Below are 12,107 nucleotides of genomic sequence, written 5' to 3'. Positions count from 1 at the left end.
GGTCTTGTGCAGTGCTATTCCCAAACCAGGAGGTGATGTTGCCGGTCAGGATGCTCTCTATTGTACATGAGTAGAAGTTCCTAAGGATCTTCTGACTGACTTGGAACTTCCTTAGGCGCCTGAGGAAGTAGAGGCGTTGTCGTGCCTTCTTCACAACACTGTCAATGTGTGTGGTCCATGTCAAGTCCTCGGATATGTGGGCTCCGAGGTACTTGAAACTGTTCACTCTCTCAACTGGTGCCCCGTCGATGCTGAGGGGGCTGTAGTCCTTGACCCCCGACCTCCTGAAGTCCACAATCATCTCTTTTGTTTTGCTGACGTTCAGGGAGAGGCAGTTCTCCTGACACCACTGTGACAGGTTCTCTACCTCTTCCAGGTAGGCCCTTTCGTCGTTGGCAGAGATCAGGCCCACCACTACTGTGTCATCAGCAAATTTGATGATGGTGTTGTTGTTCCGCTGTGCTACGCAGTCATGTGTGTACAGGGAGTAGAGGAGGGGGCTCAGAACACAGCCCTGGGGGGCCCCTATGTTGAGCGTGATGGATGAGGAGGTGCAGTTGCCGGCTCTTACCACCTGGGGTCTGCCCGTCAGGAAGTCCAGGACCCACTGGCACAGGTCATAGTTCAAGCCCAGGTCCCTGAGCTTGGCTATGAGTTTGGAGGGGACTATGGTATTGAATGCTGAGCTGTAGTCGATGAACAGCATTCTCACATAGTTCCCCTTCCTCTTGTCCAGATGTGATGCTGCTGTGTGCAGCACATGGGCTATGGCGTCCTCCGTGGACCTGTTGGGGCGATATGCAAATTGCAGAGGGTCCAGGTTGATTGGGAGGGAGGAACAGATGTAGCCCTTCACTAGCTTCTCAAAGCACTTCATGGCTATGGAGGTGAGGGCTACAGGGCGGTAGTCGTTGAGGCAAGCGGGCGTAGATTTTTTGGGTACAGGGATGCTGGTGGACTTCTTCAGACAGGTGGGGATGACGGCCTGTTCCAAGGACGGCCTGTAGTGGTTAACACTGTCTCCCCCTAGTGGCACGGTGGTGTAGTGGTTAACACTGTCTCCCCCTAGTGCAGGGGTGGCCAACCCGCGGCTCGCGAGCCGCATGCGGCTCTTTGCCCGTCAATGTGCGGCTCTTCCATCCATAAAAAAAAAAAAATAAAATAAAAGATTTTTTTTTATTTTATGTCACTCATTCCATAAGGACGTAGAATAAACATTTACAAAAAAATTTAAATGGTCCATTTGCATGTTCTTGGTATCTGAATCTAGGGACATATATGGATCAGTGTCAGAAATAGTGTGTCTGTTACTAGGCTTGAGTAAATTGTAATGAACCAAAGGAGAATATCAATTCTATTTAAAAAAAAAATAATCTTTGACTGTAAATAACACCATGCTAAAATTGACCAGACCTGAAAAATCTAAGCAAATGAATAAAGGGAAGATGATTAAACAGAAGGTTTTGTAGATACAGTACTGAATTCTGCCATCTTTTTTATAATGTAAATTTCTCCACCATTCTTCATCATATTGCAACACCGTTTTTTGCAAGACGTTCACAGAAAGGTAGAGAAACTAACTGCGTTCTGTTTTATGGCAATAACGTTCAGGTTTGTGGGAGATAATCCCAAAAAATAAGAGAAATTAAAAAGTAAATCCAGAAGTCAGATGATTGACAGGGGCTGGTGTGAGCTGGGTAGGGTAGTTTTTCGAAATTTGAAAGCCCTGAGTCTCTTCCTTCAAAAGACTACACTCACTTTTGGATGTGCCACTTCCTCCTGTCAATATGCGCCGGTTTCCGACTCAATGCCCTGAGATTTCTATAATCTTATATTTCACTAATAACAGTTAAAATAATTGGTAAACAAACATAATGCTGAAAATATACACTTTTACTGTATATCTCGGGCTTAAGAGGTTAACCCTGTGAGGCCCAAATTAAAAAGAAATTAGCAACTTCAGAGGCCAGAGGGTGGGACATATAAACACATTTACTATCAAATAGCATTGTGAGGCTGAACAACAGGACCAATTGACTATACATGTGCTTAAAGGGGAACTATCTTATAAATGGCTTTTTTCAGTGTTTACCATTGTTTCTTAGCTATGTGGACTTATATTAATAGGATATATGTCTCTAATTCTCATATTGGCGAATTCTTCCAAATCTCCTCTCACAATATTCACCCTCACTGAACTGAGTCATCTGAAAATGTGCATATCTGTGATGTCAGAGATTTCTCAGCTGCATAATAATGTGGCAGTTGATGTGGCAGTTGGCACCAGGCCACACAGTGGTTGGAGCCCAGCCTCAAAACGGCTTAAGATCTTGAGATAGAAAAATGCGGTTTTTGAGTACTTGATTAGAAATACAAAACAATGAATTTTTTTTGAAAAAAAACCTAGGTGTTCCATAGACTCACAGGAATTGTGTAAAAGTGCCCAAATAGTGAAAGAAATAGTAAAATAGTTCCCCTTTAAAAAAATTTAAATAAACATTATTTTTTTAAATGGCTAAAAGTGATTTTGTAATTTTGCAACCGTGGGTCTCACAGGGTACTTTTAACTAGGGGTGCACCGATATATCGGTCGGGTATCGGTATCGGCCGATAAGTGCCTTGTTGACTGCTATCGGCCTATCGGCCGATAAGCTCAAATGTGCCGATAGCAGTCGCCGATAAATACCCATCAATTTGTGTAGCGTCAAAAGGCAAAAAAAAAAAAGTTCACTCGCGCGATCTACCTGCACAACGCCCGCCGTCCCCCACACACACACAATCTACTGCATCAAAGTAACTACTTATGATTAACAAGGCATTCGTTTTGTGGCATTAGCGTTATATAGTTAGTGTTACACGGACAATAACATCAGCATATTATTATTACCCATAGCAGCAAGGCATTACTCCGAGTCCGTTCATTAGCTCGGTTCCATTCCGTTGCTCATTCCGTACCCAACTACACATTCTGCAATCTGTTAATAAAGTTTTCAACCAGACAAATGTATAGAAAGGCTTTGTTTTATTATAACATTTGTTGCAGTAAAATCATTATGTCTCATTTGGTCATGCGTGGAGCGCCGGTCGGCGGGCCGGGCAGCTAACGTAGCTACGTTATTAGCTATTAGATGCAAGACTAACGTTACTGGTGAAAATGTGATTTGCGTTGGAATACTCCTTTGTCAACTTGCTGTACTTTGCTTGCAGGTCTGCAGTCATTATTGCTGCATTATGAATAGCCGCAACTTTAGCCAAGGTAACGTTATGGCTAAACCTTTAACAATAGTTAACGCTAGCTTTCGGTTAGCTGTTCAATGCTATTAATAACACAACTCCCCGTCAACACCCTCTCTCGGGAAGATGGCATTTAAGAAAGTATCTGCTGTTAAAATGAAGTGTTACACGTTCAATAACAAGCATATTATTTACCCGAAGATAGCAGTAAACAAGGCATTACTCCGTTAGTACGTTCATAGCTCGGTTCCATTCCGTTGCTCATTCCGTACCCAACTACACATTCTGCAATCTGTTAATAAAGTTTTCAACCAGACAAATGTATAGAAAGGCTTTGTTTTATTATAACATTTGTTGCAGTAAAATCATTATGTCTCATTTGGTCATGCGTGGAGCGCCGGTCGGCGGGCCGGGGAGCTAACGTAGCTAAGTGTGTTCTGCTCTCGCAAACAGAATGCCCGGAAGTAGAAAAATTTATAAACGCTTGCCGATTGGTGGTAAGGACAGCAGGAGGTGGGTGCTAGCGGTCACCGGTGTGGCGTAATTGGCCGAATCGACTGTCAATCAAAATGGTTCCATTGCATTGGTTGAAAGCTCTGGTTGAGAGAATAGTATCCTGCTGCAGGCCGCAAGAATGGTTCCATTGCATTGGTTGAAAGCTCTGGTTGAGAAAATAGTATCCCTCTGCAGGCCGCAAGACGATACTGGGAGAGAGATAGTGATACCATAAACATATTTCTTGATGTTTCCTTTTTTTAAGTAAGTAAAGAGGCCTACAAATACAAACATACACATACAAATATACAGTAGTTTCATTAAAAAAAGAAAAATAAATAAAAAAAAAAAAGAAAAAAATTAATTTTTTACAAATACTTATATACAAATATCGGTATCGGTATCGGTATCGGCCGATAGTGTTAGTTGAACAATCGGTATCGGTATCGGCGGCCAATTTTCATATCGGTGCATCCCTACTTTTAACCCTGTGAGGCCCAAATAAAAAAGACATTAGCAACTTCAGAGGCCAGAGGGTGAGACCTATAAACACATGAAGGGTGCCGTGACTGAAAAAAAAGGTTGAGAAACGCTGGTATATGGTGTGGCTCTTTGTGGTACCACAGTCATTTTTTTGTGGCTCTTAGTCTCTGACTGGTTGGCCACCCCTGCCCTAGCGGCACGGTGGTGTAGTGGTTAACACTGTCACCTCACAGCAAGAAGGTCCAGGGTTCGATTCCCGCTTGGGGACCAGGTTTCCATGATGCCAGGTACTCAGGTGGGGTATCTCCCAGGCCTTTCTGTGTGGAGTTTGCATGTTCTCCCCCCCCCCCCGATAAGATAAAACCCAATGGAAAAACAAGCGCAACAACAGATCGCTAACGCTGTGGCGTCCTTGACGAAGACGGACAGGAGCACTTGGATTGGTCCCCGGGGCGCGGCTCACGTTGACGCCCTATCTGCTCCCGGCTGCCCAATGGGGGGGGAGGACGACGGGATGGGAAAAGTGCAGAGAGACATTTCATCTGCGACTCAGTGCATGTGTGTGTGTTCCTGTGGGTCGCCCATCTCGTGGTGTGTTAAACTGCATGACAAATAAAGACTTCTAGTCTAACAATTATTAAGGAAGACAGGAGTAACATAAGTAACATAAATTAAAAGTCAACTTAATCTTCCAACATGGAGGACATTATAAACACCCCGTGAAAGGGTTAGGGTTCCAACATGGAGGACATTATAAACACCCCGTGAAAAGGTTAGGGTTCCAACATGGAGGACATTATAAACACCCCGTGAAAGGGTTAGGGTTCCAACATGGAGGAAAGGCCTCTACTGCGGGCAGTTTTATCGCAGTACACAATTTCCCGGGAGACTGGATGCTGAGCTCCCCCTAGTGGTGAGGAGTGTTCTGCACGCCTCACCTCTTGAGCTCCTGGACGTCGCGGCTGTCTTCCGGAAGAACTCTGATCCCTTTTCCGAAGGACGTGCCGGTGTGGAGGTGGAACACCAGGCGCTGCTCCTCCCCCGGTGAGCCGGTGGTCACGCCGGACCCGGGCACCCCGTCGGCCCCTGGCATCCTGTCGGCCCCTGGCACAGCGCGGATGTTGTATAACCGTAGGTACACGCCAGGCTGAGAGGACAGAAGAGGAGGGGGGGGGGGGGGGGGGGGGGAGTGAAGCAGTAGCAACATTGCAAATACCTGTGTGTAAATACGGCATAATTATAATAATTCATTCTATTTGAAAAGCGCTTCTCAGGAACCCGAAGTCACTGACATTAGACAGACAGGGAAAAAGGTAAGGGGAGAACAAACAAGAATATGATGAGACAAACACTAAATAAAGGGGTAAACCCTAAGCAAACAGAAGTGTCCTAAGACAACTAAACCCCCACTGGGTAGGGAGAAACTGGGGAAAAATCACCCAGCCAACACACAGATAATCAGGCCGTACAGATAACTGGTGCCACAAGACACAACCAAGCTTACATGGTAAGCACACCAGCAATACAATACAGTGAAGCTACAGTACCAAAAACAACAGTGTGAACCAAATGGACTTGCCACCTAACAGTGGAAGTGGAACACACAGAGGCCAACACAATATATAATTGTCCACACACAGACAGTGGTAAATGGCAGAACAGTGGCAACCTCCAACACCCTGGTCACTGGTAACTGACAGAGAGGCGCTAGGATGTGTGTGTGCCGTCAGGTTTTTATCCACCCGCCCCTCGAGGCGATTGCCGTCAGCTGCCACTCATCAGGCAATCAGCACTCTTCAGTGTAGGGACGGGCGGCACCTGACAGAGAAAGGGACACCATTAGCTACCATGGCATTGGCACACACACATCACATACAAAACATAACACATATTACATATACTAACCTGATGTTCACATGGTGTCATAAATACAGTAATAATGATAATGACCAACCCACGTACCCATGTACGTCACAATTATCTCTTTGAGGTTAACATCGGGAACATGTACAGTGACAGTACAATCTTACACTTGTTATTACTGTACATTTGACTGTATAATTCTGTATATTTTTTAGGGATGTCCGATATTGGCATAAAAATGTGATATTGGAAAATATCGGTATCGGTTTTCAAAAAAATGTAATAATAATTTTTTTTTTTTTTTTTAAACATTTATTTTAACCTTTATTTACCCGGGCAAGCAAGTAAGAACAAATTATTATTTTATTTATTGTCAAAGTATGCATAATGTTGTGTTAATTACACAACAAGAGATATGTAATGTTAATTACCTGAAATTATTCTGTTTTTTTGGGGGGGGGGGGGGCCCTGCATATATCGCTATCGGCTGGTATCGGAAATTAAGAGTTGGACAATATCGGTATATCGGTAGGGATGGGTACCTTTCACATTTGAACCGATACCGGTACCTGTGAATCGATACCGGTACCCAACGGTACCTTTTTTCAGCCTACCTCAGTTGTAAAAAAAAAATTCCAAACTTAATAAATAAATAATGTATTATTATTACTTTATTATTATTTACATCTTACTGATGTAAAGTATTTTACAACTGATTAAACAAACAAACAATCTAGCAGCAATGAACTACGCTGCTGCTGATTGAGTATTCTAGCAGTTCTTTTTGGAGAAGAGCCGCTCTGCTGCGGTGTGTGTGGCTTGTTTACCGACATCACATCCTCCACTCTCTGTCCTGAGTTGTGCCGGCTTGCACTGTAGCCCCAGGAGCTAACGTAATGTCAGACGGTTAGCTAAGCTAACGTCAGCTTAAGAATGTTAAATGGGTTACAAATATGTGAAACTATGGAAGGAGTAAGCCGACCGCTAAAAATAAAACCCACCGTGGCAGCGAGAGCACATAGCAAAAGAACGTTTGGAGATAGTAGTGTTTCAAGAGACTGGCTACAGTAATATGATGCTGTAGTGATCAGTTGTTCCGTGTGGCACAAGTATGTCAAAAAGAAAAAACAGAAACAACCCGTTTGTCATCTGTAGTAAATAAATGAAGCTGAAACCCATTTGTGACCATGAACAGAGCCAGTGTCCCATTGTGTCCCGGATTCAATCTCCTCTCTAAAGACGCTCCGTGGCTAACAGCCATGTCAGACAGAGCAGATGTGGAAACTGAGCTACACTTTCTAACAACCTGCCCACTACCAAGATAGATATCAGAGACATATACTCCCCAGTCCCCATGAATTGCAAACACCCAAAGAGAGTTTGAAAACATGTATTGTGCCTTAACGTGCGGTTTCGTTTTTGCGGTCAACAAAACGTGACGTCATCTGATTTTTTTTTTTTACAGTACGGTATCTCACGTGAATCGATACTCTGTAGTACCGACGTGTTTCGGTAGGTACCTTTAAAAGTACCGAATTCGGTACCCATCCCTATATATCGGTAAAAAAGCCAAGGCATAAGAAAAAATATTGTTCGTTTCCGGTTGACGACCGACCCTGCCCATTTAGGTGCGACCCAATATATTTTATGGGTTTTTAAAAAAAAAATTAATAAAAAATAAAATAAAAAATATGTTTTATTTTAAAAAAAATTTAAGAATAAAGTTTCATAGAAATCTTAGTCAAACCTTTAGTATCATGGATATTAAACATGCTGGCAGAGTACATGCATCCATGTTGTTGTGAACATTTTAATTAAATAAAGAAATTCCCTATCCATAGTCGCCGTGGGAAAGAATAAAATAAAAAAATTAAATTAAATAAATTCCCTACCTACCCATGCCTTAACTGACAACCAATAGGAAACAAACAATATATTTTTTTATGCCCAATATGGAGCATCCCTAATATTTTTGGCTATATATACATACCAGAATGTATATCCCGGACCGTACTTTATTCTCTTATTTTTATTCTTATTAGTGACTTTTGTTTTTGAATACCTAAATGTTTACCGTTTACTGTGAGCGATCTGTAGTGCAGCAGAATTTCCCTCGCGATAAATAAAGGATTTCTATTATATTATTACAAGGTCCACTTGTCTTAACTGTTGAATTCTATGGATCTCTAATCACCACCAACAGAAACTCCTACCCTATGTCTGATGAGTGAATGTTGTGTGTATGTGTGCGTGCGTGCTGCCTCGGAGTCAGTGACAGACCCACTCTGTCACACCATCCATCCATCCATCTATCTATCTATCTATCTATCTATCTATCTATCTATCTATCCATCCATCCATCCATCCATCCATCCATCCATCCACCCACCCACCAGAAGACAATCTAAACTCAAGTGAGGTAGGTAGGATTAGCACATGAGTGACACACCGTTATCAACCAGCAGATGGCGATGTGGCACCAAACCACGAGGGCAGTGGTACCCAAAGCGTGCTAACAAGAGAAGCAGAAGAGACGGCCCCCCCCCCCCCCACAGATAGAGAGAGAGAGAGAGAGAGATATAGAGGGAGAGAGAGAGAGGAGAGAGATAGAGAGGAGAGGGAGAGGGAGAGGGGGAGAGAGAGAGCATGCGAACAAGAGACTGCAGAGGAGATGGTTTCCCCCCCCCAGTGAAGGAGCATGTTGTCTCAGGCGGCCAAGGCTATTGGCGTTGCCCCCCCCCCCCCCCCCGGGCTGATAGATCTGGCCTCATGATTTTTTTTATTATATTCGACTAAGAGGTTGGCCAGTCGACTACGGCCCCTTTCGACCGATTAGTCGACTAATCGATTAATAGGGGTCAGCCCTAGTCTCCAGCCATCATCCCACACCATCTCTAGGGTTAGGGTCTCAGGGTCTCCAGGGTTTATTGAACCTTTATTTTACCAGGTAGTCACTTGAGATCAATGATCTCTTTTTCGAGCGAGACCTGGCCATTTATCGACAGATAAATAACGTATTAAATATACACTTTGAATATCACAGCTCGCGTCTCCCGACTGCACCTTAACTCTTCACGTGCGCGTGTTACCCTCTTCACGTGCGCGTGTTAAAGATGTCCCCTAATGGCCGCCGGCGTGTGCACGGTTAGACAGATACAGGATTACATTGCAAGAGACCCGCTCGTCTCGTTCCACCGAGAGGGATATTAGACACAAGATGGCCCCCTCAGGGCGTGCCGACACATGGGCCATTTCCTTTATATATATATATATATAAAAAAGGGTACAAATGTATAAAAAGAGGCTGAAAGCAACCGACTGCATCAGTAAATACTGGATCTGTATGAGAGACTAAACACGTCCGCCCAGCGCCCCCCAGTGGAGACACGGCGCCCACAGTCTCATGGTGTTAGTGACACTACAGCGCCCCCCCAGTGGAGACACGGCGCCCAGTGTCTCATGGTGTTAGTGACACTACAGCGCCCCCCAGTGGAGACACGGCGCCCAGTGTCTCATGGTGTTAGTGACACTACAGCGCCCCCCAGTGGAGACACGGCGCCCAGTGTCTCATGGTGTTAGTGACGCTACAGCGCCCCCCAGTGGAGACACGGCGCCCAGTGTCTCATGGTGTTAGTGACGCTACAGCGCCCCCCAGTGGAGACACAGCGCCCACAGTCTCATGGTGTTAGTGACGCTACAGCGCCCCCCAGTGGAGACACGGCGCCCCCCAGTGGAGACACAGCGCCCAGTGTCTCATGGTGTTAGTGACGCTACAGCGCCCCCCCAGTGGAGACACAGGGCCCACAGTCTCATGGTGTTAGTGACGCTACAGCGCCCCCCAGTGGAGACACAGCGCCCACAGTCTCATGGTGTTAGTGACGCTACAGCGCCCCCCAGTGGAGACACGGCTCCCCCACAGTCTCATGGTGTTAGTGACGCTACAGCGCCCCCCAGTGGAGACACAGGGCCCACAGTCTCATGGTGTTAGTGACGCTACAGCGCCCCCCAGTGGAGACACAGCGCCCACAGTCTCATGGTGTTAGTGACGCTACAGCGCCCCCCAGTGGAGACACAGCGCCCCCCAGTGGAGACACGGCGCCCAGTGTCTCATGGTGTTAGTGACGCTACAGCGCCCCCCAGTGGAGACACAGGGCCCACAGTCTCATGGTGTTAGTGACGCTACAGCGCCCCCCAGTGGAGACACAGCGCCCCCCAGTGGAGACACAGCGCCCACAGTCTCATGGTGTTAGTGACGCTACAGCGCCCCCCAGTGGAGACACAGCGCCCAGTGTCTCATGGTGTTAGTGACGCTACAGCGCCCCCCAGTGGAGACACAGCGCCCACAGTCTCATGGTGTTAGTGACACTACAGCGCCCCCCAGTGGAGACACAGCGCCCAGTGTCTCATGGTGTTAGTGACGCTACAGCGCCCCCCAGTGGAGACACGGCGCCCACAGTCTCATGGTGTTAGTGACACTACAGCGCCCCCCAGTGGAGACACGGCGCCCAGTGTCTCATGGTGTTAGTGACACTACAGCGCCCCCCAGTGGAGACACGGCGCCCAGTGTCTCATGGTGTTAGTGACACTACAGCGCCCCCCAGTGGAGACACGGCGCCCAGTGTCTCACGGTGTTAGTGACGCTACAGCGCCCCCCAGTGGAGACACAGCGCCCACAGTCTCATGGTGTTAGTGACGCTACAGCGCCCCCCAGTGGAGACACGGCGCCCCCCAGTGGAGACACAGCGCCCAGTGTCTCATGGTGTTAGTGACGCTACAGCGCCCCCCAGTGGAGACACAGGGCCCACAGTCTCATGGTGTTAGTGACGCTACAGCGCCCCCCAGTGGAGACACAGCGCCCACAGTCTCATGGTGTTAGTGACGCTACAGCGCCCCCCAGTGGAGACACGGCTCCCCCACAGTCTCATGGTGTTAGTGACGCTACAGCGCCCCCCAGTGGAGACACAGGGCCCACAGTCTCATGGTGTTAGTGACGCTACAGCGCCCCCCAGTGGAGACACAGCGCCCACAGTCTCATGGTGTTAGTGACGCTACAGCGCCCCCCAGTGGAGACACAGCGCCCCCCAGTGGAGACACAGGGCCCACAGTCTCATGGTGTTAGTGACGCTACAGCGCCCCCCAGTGGAGACACAGCGCCCACAGTCTCATGGTGTTAGTGACGCTACAGCGCCCCCCAGTGGAGACACAGGGCCCAGTCTCATGGTGTTAGTGACGCTACAGCGCCCCCCAGTGGAGACACAGCGCCCCCCAGTGGAGACACAGCGCCCACAGTCTCATGGTGTTAGTGACGCTACAGCGCCCCCCAGTGGAGACACAGCGCCCAGTGTCTCATGGTGTTAGTGACGCTACAGCGCCCCACAGTCTCATGGTGTTAGTGACGCTACAGCGCCCCCCAGTGGAGACACAGCGCCAGTGTCTCATGGTGTTAGTGACGCTACAGCGCCCCCCAGTGGAGACACAGCGCCCACTGTCTCATGGTGTTAGTGACGCTACAGCGCCCCCCAGTGGAGACACGGCTCCCCCACAGTCTCATGGTGTTAGTGACGCTACAGCGCCCCCCAGTGGAGACACAGCGCCCCCCAGTGGAGACACAGCGCCCAGTGTCTCATGGTGTTAGTGACGCTACAGCGCCCCCAGTGGAGACACAGGGCCCACAGTCTCATGGTGTTAGTGACGCTACAGCGCCCCCCAGTGGAGACACGGCGCCCAGTGTCTCATGGTGTTAGTGACGCTACAGCGCCCCCCCAGTGGAGACACGGCGCCCACAGTCTCATGGTGTTAGTGACGCTACAGCGCCCCCCAGTGGAGGACACAGCGCCCACAGTCTCATGGTGTTAGTGACGCTACAGCGCCCCCCAGTGGAGACACAGCGCCCACAGTCTCATGGTGTTAGTGACGCTACAGCGCCCCCCCAGTGGAGACACAGGGCCCACAGTCTCATGGTGTTAGTGACACTACAGCGCCCCCCAGTGGAGACACAGCACTCAGTCTCATGGTGTTAGTGACACTACAGC

The 12,107-nt window shown here is 47.9% G+C and overlaps 1 protein-coding gene across 1 annotated transcript in view; it reads right to left on the bottom strand.

Moving 5' to 3' along the window:
• pot1 (protection of telomeres 1 homolog) overlaps positions 1-12,107 on the bottom strand; it is a gene marked incomplete at its 3' end in the record, with an annotated part of 139,493 nt that overhangs the window by 46,613 nt on the left and 80,773 nt on the right. Inside the window, exon 12 of the mRNA XM_084334464.1 lies at positions 5,151-5,359. Coding sequence (XP_084190590.1) covers positions 5,151-5,359 — 209 coding nt within the window. The remainder of the gene's footprint in view (positions 1-5,150; positions 5,360-12,107) is intronic.

Source organism: Notolepis coatsorum, assembly GCF_963971535.1.
Source record: "Notolepis coatsorum genome assembly, chromosome: 18".
Taxonomy (NCBI): Eukaryota; Metazoa; Chordata; class Actinopteri; order Aulopiformes; family Paralepididae; genus Notolepis; species Notolepis coatsorum.
This window is presented reverse-complemented; position numbering and strand designations above follow the sequence as displayed.